The sequence below is a fragment of the Megalobrama amblycephala genome, linkage group LG12 (genome assembly GCF_018812025.1).
Source record: "Megalobrama amblycephala isolate DHTTF-2021 linkage group LG12, ASM1881202v1, whole genome shotgun sequence".
Taxonomy (NCBI): Eukaryota; Metazoa; Chordata; class Actinopteri; order Cypriniformes; family Xenocyprididae; genus Megalobrama; species Megalobrama amblycephala.
Window position 1 is genome coordinate 11,756,447 of NC_063055.1, and position 19,147 is coordinate 11,775,593.

Consider the following 19,147-nt stretch of genomic DNA (forward strand, 5'->3'; position numbering starts at 1 on the left):
CTGTGACACCCACTTTTGATAAAATCTTTGATCTATGTCCGTGAGTAACCTCAAACCTATGCCTCAAACGCGCATATGTTATGGGCGTGGCGAAAAAATGCCGAACTACTTGCTATTACTGGCTGTAGTTTTAAGCCTCTGGCCAAAAAAGCCTCCAATGACGCAAAATGACGATTTTTGCGTCATCGGAGGCTTTTTTACAGAATAAAAATGCATGAATCTCTCATCTCTGATATGAAGGGGGAAAGCACGGTAATTCGAAAATACTGGTGGTATTCTACTAATACAAAGCTTAATGCTAAATCCTGAAGTAACCCTTTAATATAATTCCGCTTGTGTTTCGTCTCAGAGAAGATTGTCATATACACCTAGGATGGCTTGAAGGTGAGTAAGTTATCATGGGCTAATTTTCATTTTTGGGTGAACTACCTCTTTAAGGGACAATCACACAAGACGTAAATTCAAGATGCATGGTGCATCTAAGATGATTCTGGGGGACAATCAGCATAACTGAAAGCAAAACCATCTGAGTTTTAGCTCTGATCCTGATGACCTTATCCACACCATGCAAACACATGGTAAACACAGATGCTATAAATCAGCAACATATATTTGGCACACATACAGAACATGCTGCGCTCATTAGCGATGACCCACCTACACTGCCATGACAGAGACTCCTTTAAAGAAGATCACACATCTCATTAGATGTTGTGGGCTTCCTAACAAGTTTAGCAATCTCGTATAGCTTTTCTTAAGCATAAACAAGGTTTGTACCTGGTATACTTTTGTAAAGGAGGTTAATGAATTACTTATAAATAGTATGTCTATTTCATGCAAAACTATAATGTCTTACCAATTCTTGTAGGTAAAATCATCTAGCAGAACACTAGCTGAGCAAAATTATCCAACAAATCCAATTTATTTTCATTTGTAGGCTCAAGAATTGGATTATAATCCAATAAACTCTTCAACAGAGGTCAACAGACAGACAATATGGGATGAAATAATAATGCGTCCTCCAAAAAGGAGGTCAGTAGGACTTTCTAGACAGCCTCGTGTTAAATAATAAATGAATAAAAGGATGAATAAAAGCTTTCACGTCAGTCAGCTGATGAGCTCAGGAATCTTATTGGGTGCGAGATACTGCAGGGAGAAACACCATTGGCTGTAGTGCTATGATGTGTGTTGCCAGTGGTTGGAAGACAGAGCTGACTTTATTATACTGAACAAATCATAAGTTGAGACTTGGGGTGGAAACAAAGACAGACTACAGCGTAATTAATGAATGTATAGCCCTTTTACTGAAAGCCATGGTGAGATATTCCCTTGAAAGTGAATTACAAATCCTAACCATTAGGCCAAAATACACAAATCTTTCTAAAAGGACAAAGTTATTGCCATCAGGTTCATGGCAGATTGCACAAGCCCACCATCATTTCCTCAACATCTCTTTTAGCTGCTGTGCTGCACAATCACATCTCCAAAAGATTCGGGCTAAATTATTATGCGATCTGGATTCTCTACCATTTTAAGCCCAGAATATATTAACAGGAAGTGTTAAGCTGCGCCTGAAGAGAATAAGCTGACAGTCCCTGGTGAATTAGTTTGGGTGTGACAGTTGTGAGACTGCAGCTGAAAAATCCCTGAGTCATCATAATCACGGGACACACGCTAATTACAACAAAATGAAGATCACTGCAAACATCAATTCATCATCCAAAGCAAATTGCTCTTGAGCAAACATCCCGTTTATACACTTTTCCAAAACCTGTTTAAGTGGAAACCAACAAAATATCTGTTTTGTATTGGTTTCCACATAAAATCTGAATGAAAAAAACTGCTTGCAAGGCAGCAAAAAATTGTGTCTAGTTCTCTGGGACAAGCATCTTAAACATCATTAAAATGAAATAATTTTAGAAGCTAAACTGCCACATGTTCAGAGAATTTTGAATAACTAATTTTAAGAAATCGTACAAGGCATTTCATGCCTTGTTGCAACACGTACTATGGTAACTTAATTCCTTTTTTTGAAGTTTGAATAATTGAAAACCCAGAAATAGACGGAGGGACAGACGTAGAGCAAGCGAGAGAGAGAAAGATTGAGGCTCATCACTTTTTGATAGAGACCAATCACAATTCAGTATGCAAATTTTACATTGACATCATCACTGGCAGTTAGATATTGAATTGCTTTCTGTCAGTCAATGAGAGATTTCACTACTAGAATCTAAAACTTCTTAACTATAGAGTATATAAAAATACCTTGCAAGAACTATAATTACTCAAATTAATTACTAATACAAGATATAAACAGGTCCCTTCCTACTGAAATGAGTGTTGGGTTGAGAAGAGCCCCAGGCGTTTAACTGAACAGGAGTAAAGATGCATGTTAACGAACCTCACAGCTGAGCACCACTGAGAGTGTGATGTGGGTGGAAAAGTGAAGTCACCTCTTTCTCTCCTTTCTCTCTGTTGGCGAAGGAGGGAAAAAAGTGGCAAAACACTTGTTTATTTTTCAAGCATTGTCACAAGATAGACAGTTTGAGAACATCCAAAATTCAGATCCCTAACGTACCTTTATACCTCAGCCCGTTGACTGCAAAGTCAACACTCTAGCAGCCATTCAAAAACCACTCCTTAAGCCACTCATCCTTGGTTTAAAAATGTTTGAGAAAAGAAGCGATAAGCAGTTTTGGTAACATTTTATTTTACTTGGAAAGTTTCACAACTCTTCAAACTTCTATTTCAGTCCAAGTCCTCCTACACAATAAGCCTCCAGCATATTTGAAACTAGCCCTGAAGTTATCCAGTATCTATTTAGGGCATTTTATATCATAATCGCCCACATGTACAGCACTGGCATGACAGTGCAGCTCTCAGTTTTTGCTTAGCCAACACAAGAGTGCACTGGAAGAACTGTGCCGTCCCTTTATAACAGAATCAAAAAAGCTACAACAGAGGGCCATTTAGACTTATAGATCCCCAAAGGATGAAGGTGGATATTGGGTAAATAACATTTTGGTAAATAATATCTTAAAACAAATGTGCAATGATGACTCATCTGATCCAAGATAAAACAGCCGTGTTATTGCCAAAGATTAATTTTTCTGTCTCTTTCATGCACACACATATTGCTGCACTGATGGCGGACTCAAGCGACAAAGAATCTTATTTTGGTGGTTTATAAAATAAGGAATCTCCCCTAACGATATACACGAAAGCTTTACTAAACAAGACATATAATATTAAGTTAGAACAACATTTAGTTACACAGAGACCTGTTGTAACATTGTAAATGTCTTTACTGTCACTTTTGATCAATGTACAAGTATTACTTTCTTTTAAAAAAAGAAAGGTACTGACCCCAAGCATTTGAACGCTATGCTGTATCTGCTAAACATTCTTGTCAACATTTAGTAGTACACTAGCATAGAGAAGGCTTCAAAACTAATAGACATGAACTAAAAGCCACACCAGTCAGGTTTTGGTCAAATGCTTCAGTTTTGCCTTAAAGGTGCCCTAGATTCAAAAACTGAATTTACCTCAGCATAGTTAAATAACAAAAGTTCAGTACGTGGAAATGACATACAGTGAGTCTCAAACTCCATTGTTTCCTCCTTCTTATATAAATCTCATTTGTTTAAAAGACCTCCGAAGAACAAGCGAATCTCAACATAACACCGACTGTTACGTAACAGTCGGGGTGTACGCCCCAATATTTGCATATGCCAGCTCATGTTCAAGGCATTACACAAGGGCAAAACATCTGGATCTGTGCACAGCTGAATCATCAGACTAGGTAAGCAAGCAAGAACAATAGCGAAAAATGGCAGATGGAGCAATAATAACTGACATGATCCATGATATCATGATATTTTTAGTGGTGTTTGTAAATTGTTTTTCTAAATGTTTCGTTAGCATGTTGCTAATGTACTGTTAAATGTGGTTAAAGTTACCATCGTTTCTTACTGTATTCACGGAGACAAGAGCCGTCGCTATTTTCATTTTTAAACACTTGCAGTCTGTATAATTCATAAACACAACTTGATTCTTTATAAATCTCTCCAACAGTGTGTAATGTTAGCTTTAGCCACGGAGCACAGCCTCAAACTCATTCTATACTTATGCGATTAGATGTGTTGCATGATGAACACTTTGTAAAGATCCATTTTGAGGGTTATATTAGGTGTGTTAACTTTTTTTATGTTGTTTAAGGCAAGCGCGAGCTCTTGGGGCATGGAGCATGAGAATTAAAGGGGCCGCACACCCTGAATCGGCGCATTTATAATGATGCCCCAAAATAGGCAGTTAAAAAAATTAATAAAAAAAAAACTATGGGGTATTTTGAGCTGAAACTTCACAGACACATTCAGGGGACACCTTAGACTTATATTACATCTTTTAAAAACACGTTCTTCGGCACCTTTAAAGTTCGTAGTTTATGACATATATGTTATATATATATATAAAACCACAGCACAAACAAATAGCAACAAAAGTTGCACGAGGCACTTTTTATACTTTTTTTTACCTCGAAAGCCTAAGTTATTCTAATTACATAGAAAAAAAGTATACATTAAAGACAAACTGTCAGAAAACAAACTGATTTTCTAAAATTTCCTTAGTAAATAATGACATTATTAGTCTGCATTTTTTAATATTCTCCACCTCTCCAAAAAGATGGCATTAATCATATTAAAACTAAATTAAAATTTGATTATGATTACCATTTTGCATGGATTGATCTTAACAGGTACAAGTTTGTTTCTAGAGAGAGAGAGAGCATATGAGAGAGAGAGAGAGCACATGTCAACACCTGGTGTCTCTCACTCTGACAGTCATCTGCTCAGGCTGTGAAACAGGAAGGGAGGGGTAAGACAGAAAAAGAAGGCAAAGTGAAGAAAGAGAGGATGTGAGAAAAGACTGAGGCTGTGGACCCTGAGAGTGAGACAGAATGTACTTATTGCTCACAGTCAAATAATCTTATCCTCATCTCATTTCTTCATAGTGGAAAGCCTTAAATCAAACTGAGACAGGCAGAAAGGCGTATTTAACTCAAAACTGAAAGAAAATATTTTTTCCAAAAAAATATGTGGAAATAATGGTTATATACTTTGAGTTTCGGCTGCAACACGAAGAAAACTTGTACCTGCTACAGAACAAATCTGAAGCCTCTGACCAAATTTGGACTGTGGCTTTTATTTCACACGAAATATTAATGGGTTAGTTGACCCAAAAATGAAAATTCTGTCATTTATTACTCACCCTCATGTCATTCCACACCTGTAAGACCTTCGTTCATCTTCAGAACACAAATTAAGATATTTTTGATAAAATCTGATGGCTCAGTGATGCCTGAATTGCCAGCAAGATCATTAACACTTTCAAATGCCCAGAAAGCTACTAAAGACGTATTTAAAACATGTGACTACAGTGGTTCAACCTTAATGTTATGAAGCGACGAGAATACTTTTTATGTGCCAAAAAAAACAAATAACGTCTTTATTCAACAATATCTAGTGATGGCCGATTTCAAAACACTGCTTCATGAAGCTTCGAAGCTTTATGAATCTTTTGTTTCGAATCAGTGGTTCGGTGCGTGTGTCAAACTGCCAAAGTCACGTGATTTCAGTAAACGAGGCTTCGTTACATCATAAGTGTTTCGAAATTTCAATGGTTCACCACTGGGGGGGGCGTGACTTTGGCAGTTTGATACATGCTCCGAACCACTGATTCAAAACAAAAGATTTGTTAAGCTTCAAAGCTTCATGAAGCAGTGTTTTGAAATCGCCCATCACAAGATATTGTTGAATAAAGTCGTAATTTGTTTTTTGGCGCACAAAAAAGAAAAGAGAATCAAAATATTGATGACTCATCCTGCACTACACAGATTTTTGTCCAATCAAATGCTCTAGAATGAGTATGTCCCAGTCCCTAATACCACCTTTAAATAACAAGTGAGAAGCAAAGCACAGTCCCTGTGATATTAAAAAAGATGTATTTTCAATATGTCCCATCCAAACTTCAATAAGAAGGCTAAGTCAAAACAGGAAATAAAACTACACCCATCAGTCTATAAGCATTACACAACTTTACATACTGTACAACCATCTTAAAACAGCAGATCATAGTATATTCTGATAAGCACTATACTGGAAGAAACAAACACTTGTCAAGGAAGCACAGAAACAACATGCTAATGAGCGCACTACCTCAGCATAGGATAATTTAGCTTATTTGAGTAATTAATTGGCTTGAGCATCCCCTCACCCTGGATCAGTCTGTGAATTTGCTGTGTTGCTGTATAATAAATGGTTCGGGATAAATAAAAGCACCAAACTGTGCTCATCAAACTCTTCAGGTGGTTCTGATTAGGTTTGGTCTGTGAAAGTAAAACCCAGTGGTTTGTTAATGGATGTGATGGAAGCAAAGCTTGATAGACTGTTTAGGGAAGAGAAAATCACATTGATTAGGAGAACTATGCAAATAATATCTGACTGATTACTCTGCTACAAAACCACTCAGATCTAATCATTACAGAGCGATTTCATTTGCCAGCTGGACGGATATACTCATCAGAAAGACACCAAGACACCATTTTACCATAAAAATTCAAATATTGTCTATTTATTTATTTGTGGATCTTCTCTTTTCTCATCACATGTAAAACCAGTGAAATGCAGGACATACCAAAGTGCATTAACACTGCATAAATGTGTTTTGGGTGGGTTATTTTCTATTTTTAAGCATAAACCTCACTACATTTTGTTCGATTTATGCTTAAAGGATTAGTTCACTTTCAAATGAAAATTAGCCCAAGCTTTACTCACCCTCAAGCCAACCTAGGTGTATATGACTCTCTTCTTTCTGATGAAAACTATCAGAGAAATACTAATAAATATCCTGACGCACCCAAGCTTTATAATAGCAGTGAATGGGGGTCACTAGTATCAAGCCTTAATAAAACAAACAGTTTTGAGTATTGTTTGTATCTTTAAGATTGTTAATATAATATAATATAATATAATATAATATAATATAATATAATATAATATAATATAATATAATATAATATAATATAATATAATATAAAAAATATAATAATACATGTATATGTTTATATATAATATATTTCATATATATACTGTATATATTTTAGATTAGGGTTAGGAAAAAAAAGATGATTACCGATTAAGAAAATTATTTTTTGTAATGAACATTTGCAATTATGTGCACCTTTTTAGTGTTTACAACTGGGGGTGTAGCAACCATTATAAAAGTAGAAAACAACATGATTCCTGGTGATGATCCCCAATGTTTTTATACATTTCTGTGTTCATCCTCCTCATTTTTTGAGAAATAACCATTATATTTTAAATGTTTCCTTTTGCTGGCCCTGTAAAATGACAATGTTAAAGAGAGTTCACCCAAAAATAAAAATTCTGTCATTTACTCACCCTCAAGTTGTTCCAAACCTGTATGAATTTCTTTCTTCTGCTGAACAAAAAAGAAGATATTTTGAAGAATATGGGGTAACCAAACAGTTGATGGGCCCCATTGACTTCCATAATATGGAATACTTTGGAAGTCAATGGGGTCAAATGGAGACAATCTTCAAAATATCTTCTTTTGTGTTCAGCAGAAGAAAGAAATTCATACAGGTTTTGAACAACTTGAGGGTGAGTAAATGATGACAGAATTTTCATTTTTGGGTAGACTATCCCTCTGCCACCCTCCTCCTTTCAACAGGTGAACAACAGGTGAATGTTTAGCCTAAACAGAGTTATTGATTTACTGCGTGAAAATGGCTCCTATTGATTGGCAAAATGCAAAAATAAGGGTTTATAAAGGATGACAACTATTTCTAGAGAGCTGTAAAACACAAAACAAACCAGAGAAGGCAAATCATTATAGCCTCAGGGAAAAATCTCTCCAAACAAGCCATTAAGTAAATCGAGAGAAAGTGCATTTTAGTGTAGTGTTAACACAAGTATTCCCTTGTAATAGCTATTTATTTGTGATTGCGAGTCTGAAAAACTGCTCTAATGTGATGAATTTATGTACAATTGCATATATTTGATACATATATTAGGCAACATAACATCAAATTCATCCTTATGATGCAAGTTACTTAAGTATGATGGTTCAAGGGGAATGTTTGAATGTTCTTAAAGAAACACTATAGCATCGTAACATGGCATCAAACTAGAAGTACAGCACAGAGAAATTAAGTCCTTGGCCTCTCTGACAGTAGATAAGAGGTCTGGGCCGGTCATTGTGTGGACAGAACACTAAGCATTGGCACCCACTTAAGACTCCAGCAAACATTGTTCTGGACCACAAAAGAGGGAGAGAGGAGAGAAAGAGGCAAAGGACAGGAGGATACGGGGAGAGAAGTACTAAGAGGATGAATGCATGTCTATTTTAAGATGGGTGTCTCAGCAGCTAGGCTCAGGGCTCGGGGCACTGCTGGTGCCTGATCCACATTTCAGTCCTTCATTGTGTGAGCAGAATCACATGACTAAGAGAGAAGTGGGGGGATTGGACTCATGCTCTTTGTAAACTCAGATAAAACCGCTTTCTTATCGAGGCTGCTTCTGGTGGTGATTTCAAATGTAGATCTGGGGGATTTCACTTATCCGCCTTATAATGATCTTTATGTAGTATGTTTTATCTTCGAAATAGATGGAAAATCCTCATCTTAACACATTTACACCACAAAATTATAAATAAATAAATAAATAATAAATCATGTATAAACCAGGCTAACGGATTGAGAACTACCAACGCTGTTTGCTGAAACAAACATATGAATTTATATACTGTATATAACGGTTTTTCTTCAAATCTGGGAAGGGGGTTGATTTTTATTAAAACAAACATTTTCTTCTTTTTTATTAAACTATTACAATAAAAAAACAAACAGCAAAACAAAACAACAATGAAACAAAAAACAACTAATAAAAATAACAATGAACACATTTTATTATATAATGGTCGCATAACATATTTTTAAAATGCCTTTTATGTAGAGATTTTATTATTTTACCCTGTCCCAGACCAAGACATTCAATCTTAAATTATGAAAATCCAACATAAAAAATATATTATTAAATCACATTTTAAAACTAAAATAATCTAAACAAAAAGTAAACAAACTGTTTTAATATTTATTTTGTGAAAATTATATACATTTTAACGATCTGCCAGTTCCACCGCATCATTTCCACAAAAACCAACATTTGACCACTAATAAAGCTGTCAAAAAAGTTAATTTCTAATCAAGCTATAACTGAAAGTATGCAAAAAATGAAAATAAATTTTATTCTTTAATTTTGTGTTTTTAAGATACATAAAACACTAGCTATGAAAATAGTCAGGGCAAGATTGTTTAAAATGTCATTTCAACCACCGCCATTTCCACAATGACGTTTAAAATAAAATAAAATAAAATAAAATAAAATAAAATAAAATAAAATAAAATAAAATAAAATACTTTTGGACATTATTAGTTGACAAATGAAATCAACTTGAAATTTTAAAAATTGTTTAAAGTGAGTTTTTTTCTAAAAGTACCCAAAACTGAAGAAAAACAATCATATTTCAGAACACCCACTTAAAGATTGAAAGAACAGTTACAAGAAATGACTAACCACTAAATAATGAACATCCCGGAAAATCTTCCAGCGTGGATGTTTAGCACGGAAGGTTTCTCGCTACGGAGGACATCTGATGAAATCTAACCTGGCTGCTGGAGGAGTGGAAAGGAGGAGGAAAGAACAGCAGCACAGATAATGAACAGAAGAGAGTGACCAGCGTGGGAGAGAGAGAGAGAACGATAACAGCGGAGGAAGAGAAGAGCAAAAAAAACAGAAAGATCATGAGCGGAGGAGAAGAGGAGAGGAAGATGGGCAGTCATACGCAGTGGAATAAGCTGAGTTGGTAAGATGGTTAGAGAGGGCTGATGGATAGAGAGAACGAGGGAGAGAAAAGAAAGAACAGCACAGAGGAGGGTGAAGTCAGAAAGTCAGTTAATGAGCAGGAAAGAATGACGAGTGTGGGAGAGAAATAATGAGGAGGGGAGGTCTTCAACACTCCATTACATTCTCCATTTTACAGCAATCTGTCTTCCTGAGAAGATCCACCATATTTATTACCTCATAACAGCCATTACCATGACAATAAACCTTACCCGGCAACAGCTAACATAACAAGCTAGCACCTTCTTACACCTAATTCCTAAAATAGCCACAAAACATGAACGCAACAGAGCAGAATGAAAAGAGAAGCCTCCAATGCAGTTGCCCTCCATTGACCTGAAGAAAAGGTTAAACTGAGAACTACAGACTTCTCACACAAGACAAGTGGTGATACATAATATGCAATGACAGGAAACAAACCAGACATTTGGATTCATTCTTTTAATGCTTGTTATATGAGCGAGAAACTGTTCTACGTCAGCTTTGAAGGTCACTGTACAGTTGGTCACTAGTAGGCGGATTAAGTTGTGGGCTGGCAAACACAAATGAGCATTGCTGGTAAAAATAAAAATGCAGTTTTATTTTAACAAGGAAATCAGTTTGTTGCTGCTGAAAATGATCATTCTGAAAGGGAAAATGTGTGAATATAAATTGCAGTAGTGCATAATACATCATATGAACGAGATCAATGCATGAATCAAACTCACTTCAGAATTCCCACGGTTTCTGAGGCGGTTTTCCACGCATCCTTTTTTATTTACTGCTATATGTGGGCTGAGACAAAACATTTAAGACTGTGAAATCGCTCACGGTAACATGAACGTCTTCCTCTGTCTTGCCTACACTTGACTACAGCGCCTCAAAGAAGACGGATCGCATGAGATCTGTCGTTTGTTGGCGTGTTGGCGCTTCTCATTTCAATAAAATTAAACTTTTCTGGTCTTCGCCGAGTTGTTTGACACGCCCACATACTGTAGGAGACCATGAGGAGAATCTGCCAACAATGTTGAAATCGATTGACTTTCTTTCATGAAAATGATCTCTCTACAATATCTCCATTTGTGGAGAACCAGATAAATCTGGGAAGCATCCATCGTCCTGCTGACAAAAGCAGCTTAGACAAGCATGAATTCCAAGAGTGGCTTCTGCTGGTTAGTGCTGGCTTGCTGCTGATTTAGCATGTGGACCAGACAGCAGCTAAAACTACTGGCTGACAGAAGTTCTTCCTTACTAAGTTTGGTTAAACAAGTGAAAGGGGTTGAAGGGGACTTATGTAGATGTGTTTAAGGGGGCGCTGGTTCAAATCTGGCTTACAACCTCATACAATGATCCCATCCCACTTCTATGTTTCCCTGCATTTTCCAGTCTACTCTATATCAGTGGTTCATAACCTTTTTGACTCCAAGGCCACCCACCCTCCAGGACAATAGTCGAAGACCATACTTTGTTCATGATTTACTGGACAATGGTTAAAAGGATAAGTATTTTTTACATATTTTACTAACTAGAGATTGACTTAACTACAAAAATGTATATTCATAAAATGTATAAAATGCCAAAGATTAATTTAAATGGCTTTTCCAGGCCTAGAAATCCTGATCTTCTTCTTTTTTTAGATTATCTTAATGCTTGTTGAAAACCACTGCTCCATACTGTCCTATAGATTAAAAGGCTAAATTTAGCATCCATTTAAAGCAAAAAAAAACTGGCTATTAAGACTAAAAGTCACATGTTAATTGTGCAGTGTGAAGGAGAAATGAATGTGCAGTCAATCAGTATTCAAAGAACAAATCATCACGCATTTATGTTACATACATAATAATTAGCCAAATACCTTAAAGGCAAAGTTCACCCAAAAATGAAAAATAGTTCGTACTTAATCACCCTCAAGTTGTTCCAAACCTGTATGAGTTTCTTTCTTCTGTTGAACACAAAAGAAGTATTTTAAAGAATGCTGGTAATCATCAGGGCTTGACATTAACACCCGCCAACCCGCCAAATGCGGGTAGATTTCAGCTGTGGCGGGTAAGACAGCCAATATAATTTCAGCCTAGAGCCTAATCAAAGGTAGCCAAGCTTGTCGTAGCACAAAATTACGATCCAATCACAATTCGTTATCAATTAACTTGCAGTTAGTGAAGGCGGGAATCGCGCTGAATGACACACAACAGAAGCGCTCTCTCTCTGTCATGCGCGCGATCAGTTCTCCTTGCGCCTGAATGGTTAAATACACGCACACAGATGTCAAAATGTCCATCGTGTTGAGTATCTCGCGTGAATACGTTGGTTATGGCTTAAGTGGACGAGAACAGGTGGGTAAAAACTGGATGTGTCAGTATATTACATCCATGCATTCAGTAGCCCAGTTAAATACCTGTCTGTCATTAATGTTAATCGAACAACAAAAGATGTTAAATGTTACATAAACCTACTGTATCTGAAAAAAGTTCATTTAATTTACTATTGTAGGCCTATTTGTAATTTGCTTATTCTTTTTATATAGCCTAACAAAAATTATATAAAATTATAACATTTCTCATATCATGGTCAAACTACCCAACCCTTGCCCACCCGTACATACCAGCTGATATACCATATAGTTTTGATTTGGGTGGTCAATCTGCATCTGAAAGACTGAAAGGGTTTTAAATTTAACTAAATCAAGTAAAATGACTCAAAATCAAGTAATTTTAGCATGCCAAAGTCAACTTTAATCATATAAAATGCAAAATTTTGGCCAGTGAAAATGCTGAGTGGCTAGTAACTTTGGAAAAACCACTAGCCAAAGTGGCTGGTGCGCAAAAAAGTTAATGTCAAGCCCTGGTAATCATACAGCTGACGGTAGCCATTGACTTCCAAAGTAATAAAAATACAATGGAAATCAATGGCTACCATCAACTGTCTGGTTACCAACATTCTTTAAAATATCTTCTTTTGTGTTCAACAGAAGAAAGAAACTCATACAGGTTTGAAACAACTTGAGTGTGAGTAAATTATGACTCAAAATTTTTCAATTTTGGGTGAACTATCCCTTTAAAGTCATGGCATCACATCTGTATTAGCAGGCTGGTTAAAATGTCTGCAGAAATGTTAATATCCACTGAACTGAACCATCATCTACAAAGTTATAAATCACAAAACTCATCAATAACCCTTGGAAGATTTGTTGGAAGACATTTACACCACATCATCAGGGTTCTCCCGAGCAGGCGCTGGTGTGCTGCAGTGGCCATATTTAGATTTATTGCCAATCAATACTGGAACAGGTGGATCATATGACATCCCAACACAGACACTGCAGCTAAAAACAGCAACACCGAACAGCGTTCAACACACAAACGACTCTAAAACTACTGCTTTCAGCAACTTTATTGGCCTCCTTGGTCTGAAACATCAAGGACAGGGCGGTGACTAAATGCACCATGAAAACAAACCAAACAGCAATCAATGAACCACAGATCCCAAACGGACACACCATGCATTTGACAGCAGGGTCAACCCAAATCCTGCTGTATCTGCAGGTACTTGTGTTAGAAAATCAACTCTAAAATCAATCTAACGTCACGCAGCAACAGTATCAAGGTCTTGCCGTTCCAGCAGAGCACAATTCCCCTTTGTTATTTCCCCAAGAACGTCAGAAACAAACTAATGTGAATGTGACTCCTTGAGTCTTTAGTCATGGGAAGGATGCAGAGCCTCGTGTTTGGGTGCATCGCGGCCAAGAGGTGGCGAATAACTGACATCTCGCTAATTATGTCAGTCAGACTTAAATAATGCATGAGCATCTATTTTAACCACCCTCTTCGGAGAGCAAGGAGCACTCATAAATGACATAAATACCCCCATTTTGAGTCGACAGTCAAAACTGCACATTTCCTTTCATTAGCGGCCACAAACACAAACCTTTCTCGTGACACATCTGAAAAGAAAATATGCACACAATAACCCGAAGCAAGACCTTAAGATCATACAATACCGTTCACATACCGTCAGCCTTCTTAGGATGCATTGGGTCTCCAGCACCAAGAGAGAGACCGAGGTAGGGAGTGTGTGTCTTCCTTTGTGTGTGAAAGCTAAATAAAAGGATGCTAGCGGCTCTCTGGAACTCTGACTAAAGCATGCCAGGTAGGCAGTCGCACACACATACACCCGCACGCAACACTGCCGCACTAGCCAAACGGGTTTAAACCTAAGTGTGTCAAGTAAGACGGGCCATCGAATCACTGCAGGTGAGATGAAAATAAAGAGAATGCATCAAGCACACATGCACGGACAAGGTCTGGACACACAGCGGATTCGGTCACGCTAGCTCAATGTCAATCACATCCGTACACAAAGACAGCGGCAAAATGATGGGGTGGACAAATGAGAGAGATCTCAACAGTGCAGTGCTCACCGGTATCTTCCTGTTTTCTGCTCGTTTCAGCACATTTCCCCTGGCAGCCTCCAACGACGCACCGGCTACATCCCCTCCTCCCTCGCGGTCTCCTCTGTTCGCTCAATCTCTCCTCTTCCTTGTGACTTATTTAATTATTTCTCCCCCTCCCTGCCGTTCTGTCGCTCCCTGCATGCAGTCGTTACAGCTGGCTGTCCTTGTATAGGCTGCGTCCTCGATGGATGGACGGATGGATGGAGGGATGTTTCTATCAGAAACGGGCGGCTCTGCTGGAAGCCTTAATTGAGATGGGCAGCACAGACAAAAGGAGGGAGTTCCTGCAACACAGACGGATATTTTTGCTACGGTGCCTGGCTCTGCTCTGCACTCTTTGCTTCTTCTCTCTATTATTTCACTCTCTCACCCTTTTCTTTCTCCCTCTCTCTCTCTCTCTCTCATCCTTTCGTCAGGGTGTAGCTGGGTCCCCAGAGAGCCGGTGGCAAACAGCTGAGGGGCTTTGTGGAAAACATGGCGTGGAGTGGGAGGGTAACTGGAATGGAGCGTCAGGGTGGATGGTGAAAGAGCTTAGTGTGCGGTGAATGAGGAGAACGGGGGATGGAGTGTCTGATAATGGCAGGGACTGTTTGCTAATTAGTGGTAATTTGAACAAACCCTAACTCAAAGTATTACATATCACCACTCAGGCCTACTGTTTGTGAAACGGACACCTCAAATAACGTGGATTGTTGAGGAAAGCCAAGCTAGAACTTTTTAAAGTCGGTTGTGTAGCGGACGATAAAATAGGTGAAAATACTTTACGGATTAACAGTGAAAACGGATCTGAGCAACATCATATTATATAGAAACTTGGAGGAGGGCTCATTTCGCAACCAACTAGCAACCATCCAGAACACCATAGCAAGCAACTAGCCATGCCCTAGCAACCATACAGAACATCTCAGTAACTGCAACACTCCAGCAACCACTTCACAAGCAAACACCACTAACGCTTCCTTCAGAAAATGGTAAATTACTAAAATTAAATAAATTCAAATTAATTTAAATACATATACAGTACAGTCCAAAAGTTTGGAACCACTAAGATTTTTAATGTTTTTAAAAGAAGTTTCGTCTGCTCACCAAGGCTACATTTATTTAATTAAAAATACAGTAAAAACAGTAATATTGTGAAATATTATTACAATTTAAAATAACTGTGTACTATTTAAATATATTTGACAAAGTAATTTATTCCTGTGATGCAAAGCTGAATTTTCAGCATCGTTACTCCAGTCTTCAGTGTCACATGATCCTTCAGAAATCATTCTAATATGCTGATTTGCTGCTCAATAAACATTTATGATTATTTTCAATGTTGAAAACAGTTGTGTACTTTTTTTTTCAGGATTCCTTGATGAATAGAAAGTTCAAAAGAACAGCATTTATCTGAAATACAAAGCTTCTGTAGCATTATACACTACCGTTCAAAAGTTTGGGGTCAGTAAGAATTTTTATTTTTATTTTTTTGAAAAGAAATTAAAGAAATGAATACTTTTATTCAGCAAGGATGCATTAAATCAATCAAAAGTGGCAGTAAAGACATTTATAATGTTACAAAAGATTAGATTTCAGATAAACACTGTTCTTTTGAACTTTCTATTCATCAAATAATCCTGAAAAAAAATATTGTACACAAATATTTTGTACAATTGTACACATTAAATGTTTCTTGAGCAGCAGATCAGCATATTAGAATGATTTCTGAAGGATCATGTGACACTGAAGACTGGAGTAATGATGCTGAAAATTCAGCTTTGCCATCACAGGAATAAATTACTTTGTGAAATATATTCAAATAGAAAACAGTTATTTTAAATTGTAATAATATTTCACAATATTACTGTTTTTACTGTATTTTTAATTAAATAAATGTAGCCTTGGTGAGCAGACGAAACTTCTTTTAAAAACATTAAAAATCTTAGTGGTTCCAAACTTTTGGACTGTACTGTATAATATACAGTATTTATGTATATAATAAAAACCTATGTTCAATCTGTTAATCATATAAAGCGATCAAGTCTCTTCAGAAAATTTGGACTAAACCATTCGATTCATATTGCTTAGGTTTTACAATCTCTTTATTAGTTTTTTGAAGCGTCAAAGTGGTTGTTGCGTAGCAACATAAATCTCAGAGACATAAATCTCAGATTTTATTTAAAATATTTTAATAAGTTTTTTCGAAGATGAGTGAAAGTCTTATGGGTTTGGAACGACATAAGGGTGAGTAATTAATGACAGAATTTTAATTTTTGGGTGAACTATCCCTTTAACTGCAGCTGGAGAAGGCACTTCCTATGAATTATGAGTAAACTGACAAATTGTCATTACACATGGTCATTTTCATTTGATGCAAATCATGCAACATAAATTTTAAGGGTTGGATTCATATTTTATAGTGGCCGTATCCAAGACAAATTGGAAAAATGCTGCCTCATATACCATCAATTAAAATCATGTGCTGCTCTAAGAAAAATTGGTATATATGAAAGAAGTTATCTAAATAAATATAAAAAAAAACTTTAGGCATCACAAAATTTTAAAAGTGCAATAGGAAAAATGGATATTAATTTTGACATTGGCTAAAGATTACATTTAACACACCCAATATTAGCCAATATATAATTTTGAGAGATTCAATAATGATATAGTACCAATATATTATGAAAATATTATGTATTCAGTAATTTCCAACGCCCTACAGAAGTGATGTTAGCCAATCATAAGAGATCATTTGCATATAAAACGGAGGAAAAAATACAAAATGTTACAAAAGTGAATACAAGCCCTTTAAAATAATGAACTAGTTATATTATGCATGACCTTATTTACATGAAAGAAAATGAATAAATGTGGAAAAAAAAATGTGCAGACATTTGTAGATAAATCAATCAATGTGCAGTGTGACTAACTTTCTGAAATAATCTAGTTTTTGATGTTAAACAAACAGTGAGTCTGATCGAATTAAAGGACTCGAGAGACAGTCCCGAAATAAAGTGTTAAACTGTCAGGGACCCCTACACACTGCAGCGGAGTCCAGTAGGAATGGGAGAGACTGAGCACAGTTATCTGAAGATACTGTCTTCCTATCAGTGACTCTCAAGAGTGTCAAGAACTACTGTCACACAAGGAATCACTATTGCAGAGCACTATTATTGGTGCTTTAATGCAATAATTCACCCAAAAATTACAATTATGTCCTCATTTACTACACAAAGTTATCATATGGTTTCAAAAGACCTGGAATAAGTCATATGGACCATTTTTATGATGCTTTTATGTAATTTAAATGTCTAGTCACAATCCCTTAAAAGGCTTTGAAGAATTCTGGGGAAAAGTCTGAGAAAAAAGCAGCCATGATCAGTGAAGCAGATTACTCCTGAATAAAAGGTTATAATTCTTTGTCCCTACAACACTGTACCAGTGCCACTCGAAGTTACTGAGCTTTCATGCACGACGTGAATAACTAACCTTGCATAGTAATAAGCCCAGACCAATTCCACACAACAGTAAGCAGCTGAACCTGAGGTCTTTACACTGTCAAATCACACAGTTATCTTGATTCCTGTGTTCAGCACCGCTGCATCACACATCAGTGTGGGCCAGACTTCTGAAATGAGGGGGCAAAGTCTTTTCAGGGGTTTTTTAGACGAATAAATTCAAGTTCCATTAGATGTCCACATGGTCTCTGGTTAAACACCTTATATCATCAACAAACACCCAATACGAAAACATGTATAAATTTGCATACTATTTATATAAACCAAGTCACATCGAAGTAAAGTACCATTAAGTTTATGCATTTTTTTATTGAATTGCTTTCTTGAAGCTTTGATCTGATACTACCCGTTATATACGTCATAAAATAAAAGGTAACAAGTTTGCTGCACTTGTTTGTAGGGCTTCACAATTTTGTGATATAACAATGACAATATTATTATTATTATTATTATTATAATTATGTGGTATATTATGCACACTGCAATGAGCCCACTTTTCTCTTTTGTTACAAGTTTGGGAAGATGGTTGGCGCATGCTGCATTCCCAAAATGCATGTTATAAGTGACCCAAACCCATAAGCCACCCAAGCACATGCAGGTACGAGTTCATGTAGAGCAGTATTTACTACAAACCGAGCCATTCCAAGATACTGAAAACCACGCTTCACTCTAAAACATGCAGCATATGTATTTATTTAAAGTTGGCATGAAACCGAAGTTGTGTTAATCTTTTCTTCCCTATTGTGATGTATAGCCGAATGAAACGGCTTAAAAACTTGTAATATTTGTTTTATTTATACTGTAAATTATTTTCTCATCCACATTTTATGAGCAGGCACTGCCTCTCTTGCCTCCTCTGAGAAAACACCCGACACAAATTCAGCACAAATTGCTGACAACGAGAAAAAAGTGGGCCAGAACAGAAACGAACACAGACAGAAGTTAACAGCCTGTCACAAGTCATTATGTACCGACAGAACGGCAATCAGAACGGGTCAGACAAATACCTCTTATGTACAAAGCAAGATCACATCCACAGTGAACTGAAGACATCATTCAGGCAAAGAACAGAAAAGCAAGGTACTTTCATGTGTATGTAATGTAAAACAAAAGAGGCTCCAAAACACACACACCCACACACACTCATAAGTATACAACGCATATTAGGAGCATCCTTATACACACACAGGCACATGCAAGATGCACAAGAGAACCTTCAATAATATTAAGCA

At 36.8% G+C, this 19,147-nt stretch overlaps 1 protein-coding gene across 3 annotated transcripts in view; it reads right to left on the minus strand.

Annotated features, from left to right (window-relative positions):
- The window catches only part of prkcz (protein kinase C, zeta), a 132,294-nt gene that overhangs the window by 94,407 nt on the left and 18,740 nt on the right, over nt 1-19,147 (minus strand). The window contains exon 1 of one of the 3 annotated variants that reach the window (XM_048208746.1): nt 13,971-14,334. The exons of the other annotated variants lie outside the window; for them this stretch is intronic. Coding sequence (XP_048064703.1) covers nt 13,971-13,992 — 22 coding nt within the window. The 5' untranslated portion in view covers nt 13,993-14,334. Of the gene's footprint in view, nt 1-13,970; nt 14,335-19,147 lie in introns of those variants that run through there. 3 annotated transcript variants of the gene reach the window in all.